This window comes from Seriola aureovittata, chromosome 23, assembly GCF_021018895.1.
Source record: "Seriola aureovittata isolate HTS-2021-v1 ecotype China chromosome 23, ASM2101889v1, whole genome shotgun sequence".
NCBI classification, from domain to species: Eukaryota; Metazoa; Chordata; class Actinopteri; order Carangiformes; family Carangidae; genus Seriola; species Seriola aureovittata.
Window position 1 is genome coordinate 6,798,079 of NC_079386.1, and position 18,916 is coordinate 6,816,994.

General features: G+C 41.1%; 1 protein-coding gene across 3 annotated transcripts in view; it reads right to left on the bottom strand.

Moving 5' to 3' along the window:
* The window catches only part of plcb3 (phospholipase C, beta 3 (phosphatidylinositol-specific)), a 53,338-nt gene that overhangs the window by 27,888 nt on the left and 6,534 nt on the right, over positions 1-18,916 (bottom strand). For all 3 annotated transcript variants that reach the window (XM_056369236.1, XM_056369235.1, XM_056369234.1), the window contains exon 2: positions 9,196-9,282. In XM_056369236.1, the coding sequence (XP_056225211.1) occupies positions 9,196-9,282 (87 nt within the window). The remainder of the gene's footprint in view (positions 1-9,195; positions 9,283-18,916) is intronic.

Here is an 18,916-nt window from a genome sequence, read left to right on the forward strand (position 1 = left end):
TCATTTTTTATATTGTTACCAATGATACAGATCTCATCAGTAAACTTTGTGAGTGACCTGTTATTAGTTTTGACAGAAATTATCATCAAAACTATGAAAATAAAACCAAAGTTGTCAAAAAACTGAAATACACTTTAAAGTTGTGTAATTTTCAGCCATGCCACTGACACACACATTGTCACAGCTTCATTAGCTAGGCAGAGATAAAAACAGGACACTGTGCACACACCCACACAGAAACACAAATTTTGGAGGAAGCATCTGCTTAAACAATGGATTCGATACCATGCAGTGTGTCTCAGTTCATCATACAGTGAAGAAGTGAATTTTCATGCTGTTTGTGTGAGCTTGTGTGTGTGTGCGTGCGTGCGTGCATGTGTGAGGAAGAGAGAGAGTGAAAATGAGGACCGCTCTGCCATGTGCACTGACAGATAATGTCAACAGAAAATAAAACGTGACCAAGCGAAAGTAAAGAAACCAAAAGGAGTTTGGAGAAAGAGGGAGGAAGCTGTCACATTATCGACTGACACACTCAACTTCCCCTGCAAACTGCTCCCTGGGTGTCTGCGCAAGAATGACCTCCTGCGTGTGTGTGTGTGTGCATGTGTGTTATGTAAACCCTTGTTCCAAGTTAATTCCTTCTGGATGTTTGACTTGAGCCAGGGAGATAATCTCTAGTAGATCTCTACTTCTACCTGCCAACAATCATCCTAACAATTCAGCTGACTTATTTATACACACACACACACACACACACACACACACACACACAAAACACACACGGTTCAGACTATCAGAAGAAGAGTAAGATGCCGACACTACATTAAAAACACAAGTCACATTTCAGATTTTGGATACGCTAACGAGAACTAACGAGATATAACACAAACTAACGAGATATAACATGTTAATTAGTTAGCTTTAGAGGTGAGACTAACATCCCCTCTGCCTCCATTCTTCACGCAAAGGCTTCACGTTGTACAGCAGCTTCATATTCAACAGACAGATCTGAGAGTGGTATCGACCCTCTCCTCTAGCCCTCAGCAAGAAAGTGAATTTAGATTTGGTGCTATTCAATCAATCAATCAGAAAATAAATGTACACATTAATCAATACAGAAAATCAAATAAAGCTGTTCTTTAATCCCAGTATAAAACCCACAACAATCACTTCTTCTCGTATTGGATTGACACAGGTCAAATCACTTTCACACCTCAAGCAACTCCAGTTACAGAAACTGTGGTGACACCCGAGCAGCACCCTGGGGTGTTTGTTAAAATCATGTCACAGCTAACATCTCCACACACTAGAGTAAGTGTTTGCGGTGTGCGTGTGCGTGTGTGTGTGTGTGTGTGTGTGTGTGTGTGTGTGTGTGTGTGTGTGTGTGTGTGTGTGTGTGTGTGTCTTAATCTGGCCAAGGTATGTGAAATCAATTCTACACCATTAGAGGTTAAATTGCAGTTGTGTGGCGACTCAATTACATCCCTGGGGGCAAGTGTCTAAAAGCACAGGTGCTATTGACATGACCTGCACACCTCAAGGGAAGGAGGGAGGGGCAGGAAGGAGGTCAGAGGGAGAGAGCAGTATTCAAGGAAAAGGGGAAGAGGACTGGGAGGAGTGGTAGGAGGAGGGAGAAGAGGGGGCGACGAAATTCCCCAAGACCCCCATCTCTCAGTCTGAGCAACTTCCTGCCCACTTTCCCACGCCAAGAGAGAGAATGAAGGAGATTACAACTGTTGTTGCAAGAAATTAAGGAGCAATAACTCTGGAGAGAAAGGACCATGTGAGAAAGGGCATTGATGAGAGGGAGAGGAGGAAGAGGATGGGGGCAGAGGGAGAGGGAGAGATGGGAAAGGGCGAGACGGAGAAGGAGATAGAGGTGGAAGAAGAGTAAGAGAGGATGGAGAGCAGAGAGGGAGGAAATGTCATCCTTCAGTTTATATTAGAGGAACTACTTTTGCCTCATCTCTCTGACGGCTACCAGCTGCCCCGAAACGGAGAGACACGGGGAAGGAAAAGGCGGGAGAGGAAGACAAATTGAAGGTGGATTAGCAACATAGAAACACGGCAACAGCAAATAGCGAAAGTGTGAAAGAGGCGATAGCCAAAGTAAAACAGAGCGCAGGGGAGGATTATCCGTGGTGCCAGGTGCATTTCAAGTCATCCCGCTGTGGCAGTCGAGGCCCCAATCCGCCAGGATCAGCTCAACACCACTAAATCAAACGCTCCACTTCGTTTATTGGAAACTACAGTTTAGCTGACAAATCATCTGTGCTGGCAGCGACAGTGCGGATAATTATTGCAGAAATGTTCTTAAACAAGGAAACAAGGTGCCATGAATAACATCTGGCCCGGTTAGCACTGTTTGACAGCGCAGTGGAGACCAGGCTTTACATGGTGTTGGTTTTTTAAAAACCACATGAATCATCAAATCCCACCACATTCTCACATCCTGTGTCGATCCTCTCTAACCCAGATATTTGATTCCCAGTCAAGGAAGTGGGAGATGGAAATTTGACTGACAAGAACAAATTGGAAACCCCCAAATCATTGCGAGCACGTTGAGGCAGCACTATAATCTACGATAGGGAGCCAGTTAAAACAGACAGTAATGAAACTGAAATTCCCTCTCTCCACACGCTGAGGGAGCTAGGGAAGATTTTTTGAAAAGATGTTGACCTTCCTTCTTCTTCTTTTTCTTTTTTTTTTTAGATTTTGTGTTTTTATAAATGTTATGTTTTGTTAATTAACTTGTCTGTGCTCAAGGTCTGACAGCTGGTAGGGCCACACGGGGCTCAGAACAGGCAACCACTTCATTACAATATTTTCCTGTCACAACACGTGAAGAAAATCCACAAATATTAAATGAAAACTACACAGGAAAGCTACAGATGGGCGACAAATTAAAGGGAAGCCCATACAGATGTGTGGGAACATTATAAATGTAAATATTTCTATCAATCAGGAGTGCTGCATTACACAATTAACATCCCATCATGCTCTCTGATATGTATTAAGATGTTGAGCAGACCCAGTTTACGCCCAGTTTGGAACAAGATGGCAAGAAGCGATGATCTAAAAGAAGAGATGCCCTCATTCACAAGGCATGATGGGTCACTTATTGGCTCTGAGTATAAAGATGACATAAACCTGGCCTTCACAGGCTGCACTGAACAGCTAAAGGAGCTTTTGGACGGACGTGTTAGTGATGCATGATGCAACACAATTCGTCCAAAAGATTTTCCTTCATTTTGGTGTTTTTTTGATGATGTTAATTCAAAGACATTAATCCCTCAGACCCCAGCCACGTCCACGCAACACCTCAAATGGCTAATTTGGGTTGCAAATGTAAAAAGGAGGTGGAAGAGAGTTTGGCCCAAGGACAGAGAAAGGACACACACAGCAGGATTAGCAGGAGGGTGCAAGCATATGTTGTAACAGATGTGTGGAGTTTGGATGTGCATGTGGAACTTGTGTAACCCACAGCCACTGGCACTTTGCTCTCCACCAACACGTCCCAGACAAAGGGATTTTTACTGCTGATGAGCACAGTAAGAGACTGCATGTTAAGGTCTACAGTGGTGCGTGTATGGGTTAATGCATGTCTACACTGGGCTCCTCCTGGACATAAAAGTTTGGGAACCGGTGAATTATGCACTGTTTAATTAAAGCTACCACTTGGAAGAAAGCTCTCTTTGCACTGCATAAATTAGCAGTGAAGGAGTGCAGCTCTCCAAGGCGCCACATCAAACACTATCAGCCATGTTACACTAACACCCGACCTGGCCTGCATGTTCTGTTATTGAGTCCTTCTGTCGTTACGTTTCAATATTTTTATAAAATGTAACCCCTGTGTACCCGACTCAATTTATGCTCGCAGAACACCCATAATAACGCGTGTAAATCACAAGTGTAGCTGCGCCTCAGTTAGACAAACGAAGATGTGATCGTGTTCATAACAACTTTATCTCAAAGTGCAACTAGTGGACGGATTCAAAGAGTCGGGAATGACAGAGAGAAGAACAGAGAGTGGAAGGGAAAGAAAAACAGTGAAGGCTGGTGCGTGGTGGGGTGTGTCTCGGTTGTCTCACTGCCAAGCCACTGTGTGTGTGTGTGTGTCTGTCAGCGACAGTTGGTCGTTATCGCCACTGACTCAAGCATTATGGGAAACTCTGGGCTCTGAGCACACACACACAAACACACGTTAGAGGTCTTGTAAGAACCTCTGAGCATTACAGAAAGATAGTGAGAGGGAAACAACAGAGAAAACGGGGGAGGTGAAGATGGAGGAAGGAGCGAGAGGAAGAGAGAGAGAGAGATTTGGAAGATTATGATAGAAGAACGGACCAAGAAAATATCAGCTCTCTGGTAGAGCAGGAAGAATATTGTTTAAGAAAAGGTTGGGAAAATTGTGCTCTTAAGAAAAGGACAGATAGACAAATGACACACTGGAAAAAAGGAGGGAGAGGTAAAGAGATATTTAAAGGAAAATGTTAAACAAAGTGAGGCCTCGGGGGAAGGTGACACGAAACAGATGAAGAAAAGTGAACAGAAAGAAAATGGATGGAGGATATGAATAAGGATGAGAAAAGGTGAAAGGTGTATGTTCAGATTGATATACACGGGGGGGGGGGGGGGTGAGACAAACCAGATTCAAGGAGGAAAAGTTATGAAACAAGTGTAAAAGAAAAGGTGAAAGGAGGGAGACAGGTGAGCAAAATAAAGTCAGAGGGGAATAAAATGAGGCGAATAGACCAATGATAGATGGAGCAAGAGAAAAGGCCGAAACATAGGTAAAAATCCAAGGGGGTTGGTTGAAAATGGCATCACGACTGGAGCTGGACCAACCCAACCAATCAGCCGACAACTTCCTGCAATAATATTGAACTCAACTCGGTCCCGTACAGCAAGTGCATCGTTTGTTTACTGTATGATTACAGCAGAACCTGAGGGCAAACATTTTATTACTTCTTTGGAAATTATATTGCATCCTAGTTATTGATGATACTCCGTTTCCTCATCGATACAATGCAGATTTCTCTACAGGTGCAGTTGGGGAAAAGAGTGTGCGTTTCAAAAGTTGTCCATGTGCTGAGTCCCTCTGAACTCAAATCCACAGGGGCTGAGCTTTAATGCATGTGTGTGTCCGTTCTATATATAAAATGCAATGTCGGTGCTGCGTCCTTCTCCCCTTCATACGGTGAGTGGTACTTTCTATTCTCTTTTCTCAAGTTGAATATTGTTAGAAAAATGCTTCTGACATTTTTGGGTTGCAGACTTTCGGACGTCCTTGCATGTCTTTGCTGAGGTACTTTAGCGAGCGCGATCCAGTTCTGCTCACTGACCACAGGGCACCCTGAATTTCACAAAGCAAATGCGTTTTCCTCTTCAAATTAAATGTGGGAGGTGTCTTTAATTGAAACTCTGAGTGGTTTGACATCTGAAGTAATAAGAGCAGAGCAGCAAAAATAAAAACTGCACTGGAGATCAAATATTTTGGGTACCTCTATTCAGAGAAATGGGTTCCATCCAGAATACCCTTGTCATCTGTGTAAAAGTGTATTAACTGCTCTCATTAATAATAGCTGGATATCTGTGTTGCCATGTCCTCTTTCTTTTCAGCTCTGGTTCAAAATCTCCTGGGGAGCCACAACGCTGATTTAAAGCTTCACTCTGGGATCGCTGGAATCAAAATCCTGTCACTTTGAAACAGGACTTCTGTAAAACCACGGTTACTTGGGTGCACTCGTGTTCGCCTTAGAGCAGTGCAGAGAAGTCTCATTAGACCAAAAGGAGGTTTGCAGAGGAGCAGAGGGCATGTTTCCATGTCTACTGTCCAGATTTAAACCTGCGTCACTGTAGAAACTTAATACAGAGAAAAATTGAAGAAGCAGACATCATGGCACTGGTCACACAGTTTGACTGACAGGTGATCTCTGGGAAGTACAGTTCAAAAACACCACAGTAAAAATATTCCCAAAAAGCAGCAATATACAGTAAATCTTTCTGAGCATTTGAATAAGATAAATGAACCAGTATTAGTTACTGACAGTCTGTTTTTTCATCTCTAAATACCCATATTTCCCTGTAATTGGCCTCAGAGGTCTGGATGTTTTGAGGCACATTTCATTTTTTATGGCGGTGACCGGCAGCGAGCCGCGTTCCTGCTACTGAAGTAAGAATAGTGGCCACAGTCCAACTCAGTCATGCCAACATTAACAAAGATGAAAAGCAGTAAGTAAGTCATGAAAAAGAAAGCCAAATATTATGGCGCATAAGGCAAATGAGGTGGCATTAAGGTAGGCGGAAGTTGCTTTGCCTTAGGAATTGGGAGTCTCAAGATAAAATCTTTACAGGCTAGTATGAAAATAAATCATTCACATGGCTCATTCCAAGTGACTAAACATATCGGAGCCGGTGATACTCCTAGATTCCTGTAATCACACTCACTGAGGTCCAGAAAGGGCAAAGCTGCCTTCTAGTCTGTCTCTCATTCCATTTATTGTCCACCCCCACCACATGTAAAGTGGCGTCAAAGCAACTTCTTTTTCTCTATCATATCATCTTTGTCTCCTTTTCTAGATTAGTCTGACTAAAACATTACTAACTGCTCATGTTTCAGACCTGACTTCCTTTTAGCAGTGTTGAAGAAATTCATTTGGTGAATACAATGTGTGTCCTTATAGGCAGGTCTCGCCACTCGGAAGACATCTCGGCAACAGCCCCGGGCAGCTGCAAGACCGGGCTCCTATCCTCCTATAAATGATTGGGAGGGGGCCATAACTCTACTTTCAAAGGTCTCCAGGATGTAAAAACTTTGCCCCAATCAATCAAGCTCAATCAATAGTGCTGTGACGCGACAGCCAGTTCACCCCACAAGAGTGAGTTCACGTCTGATGTTTATATCCATCTGCACCTGCTCCTTTCTGCCACGGACTGTTACCGACTTTTCTATAAGAGGTTTGGCTCCTCCCTTATAATGTCTCTGCTGACTCTTATTCAATATGTAGATAATTCAAAAATCAGAACGAGGGGCATGTTGTGACCCATTAGATGCCCTGACGCCTTATCAGTAAACCAAAATAAGATGGAGAAAAGTAGTGACCATGACACAAAGCCTTATGAGAAATAAAGCTAGGAGATCCAACACCAGTGATGGAAAAATCGTGGATTAAGATGAGGCTGTTTGCAGACTTTGTAAAATGCAGTTGTCAAACATTAGCTCTACAGTAGAGTTAAAAGCAGGGATTCCTGAGTTCTATTTATTGAAATAGTGATGCTGCCAGCAGGAATATGGTCATGCAAGCCGTCTTTACAACAAAGGCGACTGACTAACCTGCTACAGAACCAGGCAGGTTTTACAGTTTACCACTGAATGATGACTTAGAGGGGAACTCCTCCAGTTTTACACATCAAAGCCTGTTTACAGGTCATAGGCATCACCACTGCATATGTGAAAACTGTTGTATAAAGTCTTTTGTGGCACTCTGTTTGTGGCTCGAGGCTACATTAGTCACTACAAACACGCCCAAATAGCTGACTGAACTGGTTGTGTTGAATTGTGGGGAATGTAGGCGCCAGGTTTTGACAAGGAACAAGGACACGTGTAATAAAAAAATAAAGCATATCTGGTCTGAGCTGTGAATTGAGAGTGAACATTGTGAGAAGAGATTAGTGTTCAGGTGGTGGAGTACTCTTTTCAGGATGATGGGATGTGACAACTGAACAACATTTTGTTTCTAGTTGTGTGCCTCAATAAAACTGATCGCAGGCGGAGTGTAGAGAGGTTTTACCATCATGTTGGAAAGACGATCTGACTCTTTGCTAAACAGTGTCACTACTGCACCTCAGGCAACAAATGGCCTATTATCTTAATACCCCCCCCACACACACACACACCAACACACACACACACACCCACATACACATACATATATGTATGCAGGCACATGCACAAAGCAAGACATCAGGATAAAATGAGTATTTAAAGACTGTGTATTATGTGAATGCATGAACACATTCTGACACACGTGCAGACGGACAGGATGACGTGTGCTCTGGCCCAGATATGCAGACACTGAGACACTTGCACCGCGCACACACTGCAAAACATGCGGACACAACACAGTGATAATATTGGCTATCAACAGGTCATTCCTTACGTGCCTCTTGGATAAATAGACAGCCAGAAATAAAGAGAGAGATGGTGTGTGTAAGGGAGAGAGAAAGGGAAAAACATAGACAGAGATTATGATGGGGGGTGGTGGTGGGGGGGTGTTAATTGAGCTGCTCTGTAATGTCATTCGATCTGACTAGGACCAACATCACACTGATATATGTATACACACACTTACCACTTTCCCATTCAAGTGATTGGCGAAAGTGGTTTCAGACTTTGGGACTCCACTGTATACTATATATAAACATATGGTAGATGAGTGGAAGGAGAACAGAGAGATAACCACAGATAAAAAGGTAAAGGTGGAGATGAAACAGAAAGAACAAAGGGTAGATGAGCGTTGCTTTGTGTGTGGGATTTGTTTATGGAAATTTGCACCACAGAGCCACAATGTAATTCTCAAAATGCTACATCCTGCTGACTCACTGTTCCTTTTGGCTAATTATGTCACCTAAATGCTTAAAATGTTACATCCAATATTATTTAACTAATGGTTTAAGCACAGGAAGAAAGGATAAGGAGGAGAGGATGGTTGCTGGAAATGACACATGTATGGACGGAGTGAAAGAGCTGGAGGACTAAAAGGATGAAGACCACAAAGACAACAGGGAGAAGGAGGAACAAGAGGACGAGAAAAACAAGATGAGGCAAATTGATGAAAGCCATTCTGGCTGAACTAATGGACTGAATAAAACCACAATAAGAGACCAAGGGACACAAAGAGAGAGGAGGAAGAAACAACTATTTAAAAAGACATTTAAAATGAACTAAGAGGGAGTGTTGGTATGTGGTAGAGTTAAAGTAATCCACATTTGCACTTATGTTGGCACATTAAAAATCCATTGTGGTCTGCTTTAGAGCGGCCCATTTGTATTTGATCTTCTCTACTCTGTGAGATAAGAGACAGTGTATTTGGCCTACTTTGAGACCAAGCAGCGTGTGTGTGTGTGTGTGTGTGTGTGTGTGGGTGTGTGTGTGTGTGTGTGTGTGTGTGCGTGCGTGTGTATGTGTCTTACCAGGTTGGAACCTCCAGTCCAGTAGAGGAAGAAGCCATCTGGGTCAACTTTCAGGGTTACCAGTGTGGGAGGCCCACTGTTGGGCTCCTAGACAACAACAGAAATAGAGCTGTTAGAAGGACACACACAATATACATTTCTCACTCTCTCACACACGCATACACACACACACGCATACATACATACACACACACACACACACACACAGATGAATGTGAAGAGATAAAGTGAGCTCCATAACCAGAAGCCACTGAGCACTTAAAGGATAATCTGTTTATTACAAAATGGGTCTTATTTGGGGGTCATTTACATCGGTTATGATAACAGTCAACCCAAAGTTACTGTTGAGATCTGGAAACACAGCAACATTACTATGACAAGGACAGATGAGGCAGGAAACAGACAATACTCCATTGGGAAGTAAACTGAAGAGGGAGCACACTAGAAATATCAGTAATAAACCATTGTACGAGTGTACAAGAAAACAGTGTGCACACAAACTTCAGTAAGTAAGGCAGGTTACAGTTGGACCAAGAAGTAAAGTGCGATGGATGTTTGCAACAGACGGTTTGGGTAAAAATCTTATCGTTCACTTTTGTTCTCTCTTCCAAATATGATCCTGGCTGATCGTCTGACTGCTCATGCTTCTTTCCAGACTGTCTACTTTTTTTTTGTTTTAAGCAATGTTGCTGTGTTCCCACACTTTAGCAGTTAACTTATTGAATACAATGTAGAACTTTATTCAAAATGTAATAATAATATGTAATTATTTGTTCAAGCACAACAGGCCGTTCATGGAACTTCAGAAGCAAAAAGCACTGTTGTCTTATCAGTAGAGCAGCCTGTTGTTGTTCTCTGTGCTGATGCTAAATGGAGAAAACTATGGAAGGTGCTCTGAGGGGATAAGAAAGACACCAAACCATCTGAGAAGAACATTCAGTTATGTTGGCATGTCAGTCAATCTACAGCAGACGTTAGGATTAAGATCATGTTGGCTGCACTTCAAGTAAATCAAAGAATCACGTGTTTTAATCAATTCGAAAAGGTTTCTATTTCATTTTAAAGTGACACTACTGGCATTAATATTAGTAATTAGTAAAACTAAAATAAGACCCACATTGTATGAAACCATAATTTTATTATGAGCACTGAATCTCTTTACTACAGATTAGGTTTCTCAATCGGTGGGCTCACTTCTGCTTTAGAGCTTTAAAATGAAAATGAAATGTAATCTTCATGTGCAGCAAGTTCATTGAGGAGCCCCAAAAAGACACAGGCCCTTTGTCTTTTGAAATCTCAACCTACTCTCTGGTGCAGTTATTATCTTTAAATCTCATGACTATAGAAAGACTGAGTGGTGTGAAATAAGCCCTTTATGGCAGCAGCGGCTACACCTGCTGCTTTATGGTGCCTTGCCATTATTGTGGACGGACAGAAAGACAGAGATAGATATTGTGTTTGTGCGCACGTGTTGTGCAACAGCTGTTTTGACGCTGGAAACCACACAGTTTGGCCAACATGAAGTTCTCATTCATGTGCAGCATAATGATGGCACAGGAGCCTGCATCAACATGTCATTAGCATCATCATTATGGAGCCATACGCAAGATACCATGACCGTGCACACACATATACATACACACACACACACACACATAGCTACTGGCTCTGTAATTACAGTGGTAAGTGGTTATATTCTTCTCCAACAAACACATCGTCCAGACATCCTGGGAAACGACGATGATGATCCAGATTGTTTGTTATTACAGTGACAGATGACTCATGTACACATGTCGTCATGAGCATCATCATCATCATCACCATCAGATGGGAAAAGTGAGAAAGGTCAGCGTGGGAACCCACAGAAAACTTTGCCACAAACATACTATCAGAGGAAATAGGCTTGCATCAACGCATCACGCAAACAGTTTACCACTGACCACATACAGAAGGTATTTTGTAATGTGGGGTATTAACAAATAAAATGCCTACAGCATGATTCACACAAAGCTGATGTAGTATGGCCATAGTTTCATGTTTTAACACATAAATGTGCAAACATGAACTGAAAGGCTGAACGTTGAACATTTGAATAATCATCTGCATAAAACAGATAATAATAGCATAAAATAATTTATGCAAATCAATTTCACAGTTACTTCAGTAAACAGATACTAAAGGGACAAACAAATTCTACAGGACTTCATAGAAGACTAGCCTATATTCATTTAATAATCATAAATGGAGGGATAACCCCTCAGTAGTTATAAAACTAGTAGTCTATAAAGCAAACAAAAAAGCATGCTGTGAACTTAGTTTTATAACACAGTTAAAATTTCAAGTAAATAGTAAAAGTAAAAAATAATTACACCTAACTATGAAACTGAAATTATTTGATGTTTAATACATCTTGTTAAAGAGATTAATACTTTACTATTCATTTGATATTTTGGGAAATACACTTAATTGCTTTCTTGCTGAGAATTAAATAAGAGGCTCCTAATCACTCAGGCCTGTATGTTAATTATAAACTACAGTCGGTTAGCTTAAAAGAAACTGCATAAACACTGAAAACAAGGTGAAAGCGCTAACTTGTTTCTGTCTAAAGATAACAAAATGTGCCTACAGCACCTCTAAAGCTAACACGTTATATCTCACTTGTTTCATTCTTACGAAAAACTAATTGTAAAAAGAAAAATATATAATCTGGTCATTTGTTTGCTAGTGAGACAGGCTAGCCATTTCCTTGCTTACAAGTCTTTATGCTAATGTTAACGCACACATGAAACACATATATTTCTCAACAAGAAAACAAATAAACATATGTCCAAAAATGTCAAACTATTACTTAAAGAAGTCTCTGTAGTTTTAACTTTTGGCCCATTTCCTGGGAAAAGCTGAACATACCTTAAGTTTAGGCTCCAAGGTTGGCTAACGCAGAAAGGGTTAGCGGGTGAGGTAGAAGTTTGGATTGGGACGAGGAAAGAGAAAGAAAGAGGAAAAAAAGAGATGGTTAAAAAAGGAAAGGATGGGACGAAGACGGGCAGGAATGGGGTTAGAGGAAAGGGTGAGGGTTGAAAAGAAAAAGAAACAAAAGGTCAGGAATAGAAGAAGAGAGCATGCAATTAAAGTCAAGTGTTCAACCTCATCATGAGGCCTTAATAAAAGAACAGTATATTTAGTCTTTATAAAGTGTACATCCTTAAGAGTTAAGTAATTATGAGATTACTTTGATACAAGACATGTCACTCTGAAGCATCAACAGCAGTGAAGTTACCAGGTCTTGTTACAATGCTTTCATATTTGAATTTAACTTCAAACATGTAGCTGACTGTGGACAGTAAATTGCTGAACTTGTGACGTGTGTTTACTCACTGGAACCTGTGGAAAACTGTACAACTCCAATTTCATGCTGTGATTATCTCAAGGCTGTGACCTGATGTCAGATGCTCTTTTGCAAATGTCAGCACTGAACCGTTCTTTAACTTGCAGTGAAATCTGATCTTGCAAATCTGAAGCCATAATGGCTCGTTTGTTTATCTTTTGTCTGCTAGGTTTAATTCACTGAGACAACAGAACTGAATACAGTACAAACGGCAAACAACCCAGATGTTCCCACTTCCAAAGTACTACAAACATACCCAACTAGAAACCTTATAAGCAGAGATAACTGTGCTTTCGATCAAAAGCGTGTACAGCAAAAATATTTGCAAATCAAAACACCTGGCATGGGTATTGGAGGCAAATGAGCCTATTGTTTAAAATTCCTAGGTACTCCATGCTGCAGCTCCTCAACATGCGCAAAAAGATATGGGCCACATTACACACATTCCTCTGGTAAATTTAACTTTAATCCATTTCAGAAAGTGCTCCACTCTACTTGAAAAGACGTCAGTCAGATTTAAGGTTTTTTCCAAACTTTCCATTCAACTTCGCTGACTTTAATTTAAAATTACGATGACAGCTTGAGAGTAGAACAGCATGAGCAATCTCACGTTACATTTTTACAGCTGTTTCATGCTCCATTACTTGTGCTGAGCAACATTAAAATATATAAAAACTGATTGTTATCATTGGGGATGAATATACATTACGGACGCATTGCTACTTTGCAGCAAACCATTCTTATATGTGAAGTAAAATTGATTGCTGTATGTGGTGCCTAGCTGTACAGTCGATGTAAACAAACTATAGAGAGGAAACAGTAGGAACAGAGAACAAGGGAGAGAAGAACATCCATCAAGGTCTTAACGTCATGTTGTGCAGAAAAAAACATAACATAAACCCTGTGTTAACTTTGTGATAATGACTATGTTTTCAACCTGAGTTTGACCCATTCATACCAGACATTTGGTCATAGGTAAATACCCGGTCACTGCCAAGACCAGCCTCTGTAACTGCTATATCCTATAACTAAACCCAGTCTAAAACTGGCTGCGACAATATTGAGGCCTCACTAGAGATTCATGTTCAAGTTTATTTTAGGGTGATAAGAGCACAATTTATGGTTACAAGAAGTCATCACACATTTTGTTCTGCTATTGTAAACCCACAATAATAATCTGATCACATCAAATCAGTTTTATTTCAGTAAAACCTAAACAGAGAATTACACACTGTGGTCTCGACATCTTTTCCAGAACCCGGTACTTCTACAATACTACTTCTATCCTATATTTGATGTTCACGACAAAATGCATTAGCAACAGATAAATTACACATCAAAAGAGTGTCAGTATTCTTTATGAATTTATATTGGTTGTGTTGGTGTGCAAGAGCATATGAAAAGAAGTCATGGAGATAATCCCAGAGTGTTGACATTGGCAGCTGTCATGTAGTGTTTGCTATGACTGGTGTAATACGGTTGTCAGATATGGCTTGGTTGAGCTGTGGGGTTGCAACACATGGGACTGGAAATTGGCTAAAATAGGCTAAAAGCTATCCTTAGTTTCTGCTAAATGAGAGTGGTACTGGTTGGTACATGCAAGTACAATGTTTTATATATCCTCAGTGTTTGATTGGACTCTTAAGTCTTAACTCCTTTCTTGTTGATTTTGTTTATTTGGATGACACACTTAACAGTGCATATTAACCTCTGTACAACAGGCTCAGTTCCTGTCCCTATTTCCCCTCCTCTTTCTACCTTTGTTTCCTTTCCCCCTCCTCCTATAAATCGACTGGGTACATCCAGTGTCAATACACACTTCGCCGTAGATGGGGAATTCCAATGGGACCAGACTCACAAACATCCTCACATACATTCACCCAGAGGAATGTGATCTATGGGCTCATGTGACCAGTAATATAACAACTTCTCCCATACAGCTTTCTAGCTGGCACTGGCTGCAGGGATGAACACACACACACCATTGTGATCCGATTCATTTGCATGCCTGCTGAGTTTTACATACCTGCCAGTTGCTTTCGAGTGCTGCCTTCCACCGAGACACACAGATGTCTATGTTATATTCACCTCTGTCTTTCTATCCTGTTTCTTACATGTAATCCACTCTTTCAATTTGCTGGCCTCATTCTTTTGTTCAGTTACAATTGATTAAATACTTAAACCAACAAAACATTTGCTGAGTGAGGAACTGATGCTTTCACTCTAAATTTGGATATCTTTGGGTTTTTTTTTTTTTAAACTGATTAGACAAAAAAAAAAAACTATTTTACCAAACAATTAATCAGAGATAATCAACAGTTTAATAGATGATGAAAATAATCCTCCACTTACTCTTTTCATTGACTTTTTTTTGTTCAAAGTGCTGACTGCTGTGTTTGAGTGTATTTCTGTGAACACACCAGTTTCCAGTTGAAATTGAGGGTAAAATGTTAGAAACCTAACCAGGAAATCATTAGTGCCCACCCTCCACTCACACACACACACACACACACACACACACACACACACACACACACACACACACAAGACACATTGTTTACCATAAACATGCACCCTACAGTGTGTTTTCTGTGTGAGAGTGGGTAAGGTCTGTAATTGGACCTCACCCCTCTCCCTAATTAACCACCATATGTTGTAAAAACCTTCTGAAGTCTCACTTCCTTCTTCTCTTTTTCATTCTTTCATGCCTGTGTCTTTCTCTCTGTGTCAATCATCACTTCACGACACTCTATCCATCCTCCATTTTCTTCCTTAATTGATTAAAGATCACGTCTCTCTCTCCAGACCCCCTCCAGACGCCCTGACTCTCTGACAAACACCTTCATTAACTGACCGTAATGTCAAACTCAAACACACACACACACACACACACACACACACACACACACACCACACACACACACACACACACACACACACACACACACACACACAAAGTGGATGGACCACCCTCTGAAGCTGAGGTCAGACAGGCACCAGCTAATGAGCCCCTGTAAGGGCATACACTGGCTAACACACAGCTATTCTGTCTCTCTTCTGTCCTCACCATACTTTGTGTGTGTGTGTGTGTGTGTGTGTGTGTGTGTGTGTGTATCTGTGTGCGCATGTATGTGTGCGTCTGTGTGCGTGTGTGTGTGTGTGTGTGTGTGTGTTGTGTAATATCAGTCAGGAGAAAGCCATTAGTGAGAAACTGATAAAAGTGGCTGCTCCAAGTGCACCTTTGCTCGGCCACACTGTGTGTGTGCTCAGCGGCAGCTTGCAGGAGTGGTGTGAGAAAGAGGGCCAGTGCACACTCAGTGTGTGTTTGAGCTGCTGCTTTGGCAACATGGTTAAAGTTGATGACAGTAGGTAACCTTTGGACTCCGCGGTGAGGAGAGCAAAGAGGGAGGAGCAGGGCCAGAGAGGGAAAAGAGCTATAAAATATAATACAGAAAAAATGAAACTAGCAGGTCGGTCAGGATCATATTCAGTATTACATCGTTAAGTGTAAACATGTTCAGCATTTGAGGGCAAGATTTTTTATGGAGTATGATTTAATTGTATTACCCTAAGTACGTGTTATGTGTCCTATTCTTATCCTGCACTTTAATTTCTCCACAGGTGTCATTTAACTTTCTTCTGATCAGACCACCAACCCTGCCAGTGATAGAGCCATGTTCTTCCTACTGAACAATACCCCAGTATATATACATGCAGTTTATGTCAAGATCTTTTCCCCCTGCTTTATCTGTCTTGGGAATGCCATATTGCACTCCACTGCCGGCCTAAAGATTACTGTAGTTAGCTGGTATGTGGCTTCACCAGCCACTTCTTTTTCTACTACTACCCCAAGCATGATGTCTCCAATTCCAGTATAGGACTAGCATTTTGTCTGCAGAGAATTGATTAGTACAAGTGACATTTGAGATTTAAACAAACTAATTTGTACAAAGTGCCGTCTGACCACATCTAAAAGTTCTTGTAGCTGCTCCAAACGCTCGAGCCAAAAAACTGTCATAGAAAGAAGTCAGATGTAATGAATCATATAATTCAGGATAACTGGCCACACTATCAGACAGCCTCTCCTTGGAGTTCAAATACTGTCTAACCTCAGCACACCTGTCCAGTCACTCAGTGTGGGCATGAATATCGCATTGTCAATTTCAAAAAGTTGCAAACATTGTTGGATTCAAAGCAGATTTCAACCAGTGTTAGATGTTGTGACGAGCACTTTGTCTGACGCAAATTGAGTTCAGCAATTCAAAATCTCCTTTTGATCCCATTTCTTACAGCAATACATGGATTTCTGATGAGTGTCCAAAGTCACAATAGGGCAAAAAGAAAAAGAAAAGAAACACATTTACCTGCTTTGAATTTCAAATGACATTTTAAGGATAACTGGATAGTGTAATAAAATTGACTGTTAAGAATGAATGAGAGTAAATAAATAGTTGCTGGTCTAACAAAAGCTGAAACTTTGATTTTGATTTGAACTGGTTCTTCATGTTTTGATAAAATTCTCCTACATTTTCTATGTTATGAGGAAATGAAATGAATGAAAACAGAGGCGACAGAATGTCTGTGCATCTGCCAAGTATAAACTGAAACAGTTTTACTCCAACGAAGAAGCGCTTTATGAAAAAATGTTGCTGCACCTTATTTTGAAGCTCTCACTGTGATCAAGATCTCATCTTTCCGCATCCTAAAAAACAAGGGTTGTTTTCTCACAGAAACTAGCTAGATACTTTCCCCCCCCCACAGTACAGCCACAAAGAGCAGGTCAGAGCAAGCCAGACCAGGCAGTCATCAGAAGTGGAGACAAGATAGAAAGACGGGAAGAAAGTAGAGGACGCAGGCGAAACAAAAGTAAAAGCCAATGAGGGAACAAAACAAAAAAGACAGGAAGCAGACAGAGACAAACAAAAGGAGGAAGAGAAAGTGATGGAGGGATGACAAAGGATCACATGTAAGCTATAGAGATGCCACGCTGTCGCTGCATGCGTGCTTGTGTAGCGAATGGAGGTAAAAGTATGAACAGAGTGAGAGAGGGGGCGTAGAGATGGAGCAGTCCAGATGTCAGGCCCACACTTCACATGTGGCTGTGGTTGACCTTCCACCCCTCTCCTCTCCTTACTCTCCATCTCTCTCCCCTCTGTCCATCCATCCCTCGTTTCTCACCACTCTGCCAGGATGTCAGCGGTGTTTCTCAGCACGGCGTCACAACTTCACACAAGCCTGCGTTTCCTCCTCCTCTTTCCCCGCTCTCATCTCCTAAACATCTTCCCCTTCACTAATCTTATAACAACAGTTTGTGGCTTGTTGCTTCCGTGTATATATCTAATGCTGAACCAACATATCTACTTTCTGATGAAACATGACACACAGGAGCAATTGGAGGGAAAGTAGAGCCTATTGTGTTTTCCTGTAAGTTCTATTTTTTAAGAAGAGAAACATTTTCATTTTGAAAAATAGGCTGTCACATTTGTAAAACGCTTTCCAAGCTGTTTTGAAATCTTCTTGCCTCGTGTTAGGACTCTCGTATATCAAATGTAGTGCGTGTTTTGTGAGCAGTAAATGCTGACACATGAACAGCACACAGTTGGTTAGGATGTTCTGAAAATATCTCTCTCATTTATCTCATTTAGGAGGCGCAATGATTGGTCAAGGCCGCTACAGTGGATCTTTTTCCTCAGAGCTGTGGCATCATAAGAACCCAAAGCCAAGCAGGAGAACAACATAAGACAACAAAAGGAGCTGCTCTACGAGTCCCAACATGCTGGGGATAAAAGTATACAGGAGGAAGAGGATTCAACTGATATGTGTTTTGCTCTGAAAAGATGTTTTCAGTCAACTCCTAAATACATTTTTGCTGTTTCATGGAGTGATGAGAGTTCAAGGATAACTATGATACAAATGGTAGAAAGTCATTTTGAAACAATTCCCGCACTAATAGAGTCACTAATTTTGTTGAGAACTTAATTATCAAAAAAAAAATATCTTGTCATCCCAAGCAATGTAATTACTTAAAATCACAGCAACATATGCTTTTATTCTGAAATTATACAGAATAAAAAAATAATCACAAACAAGCTTTAGAATAAAATTTAAATCAGTACTGAATTTATTAACTGAAAGAAATTCTTCTTGCTTCTCACCAAAATTTTGATCACATCGATAACGCACTTTAGTGGTAATAGTTTGCTGCAGGGGTGACGTATTTTTGTAGGCCAACATGGAAGTTGGTATCACCCTGGTTCCCTCGACAAAATGCTAATGGGATATTTCCATTTTCGCTGAGGCATATAACTTCCCCAGCAACCTCTGTAGTCTCATTTA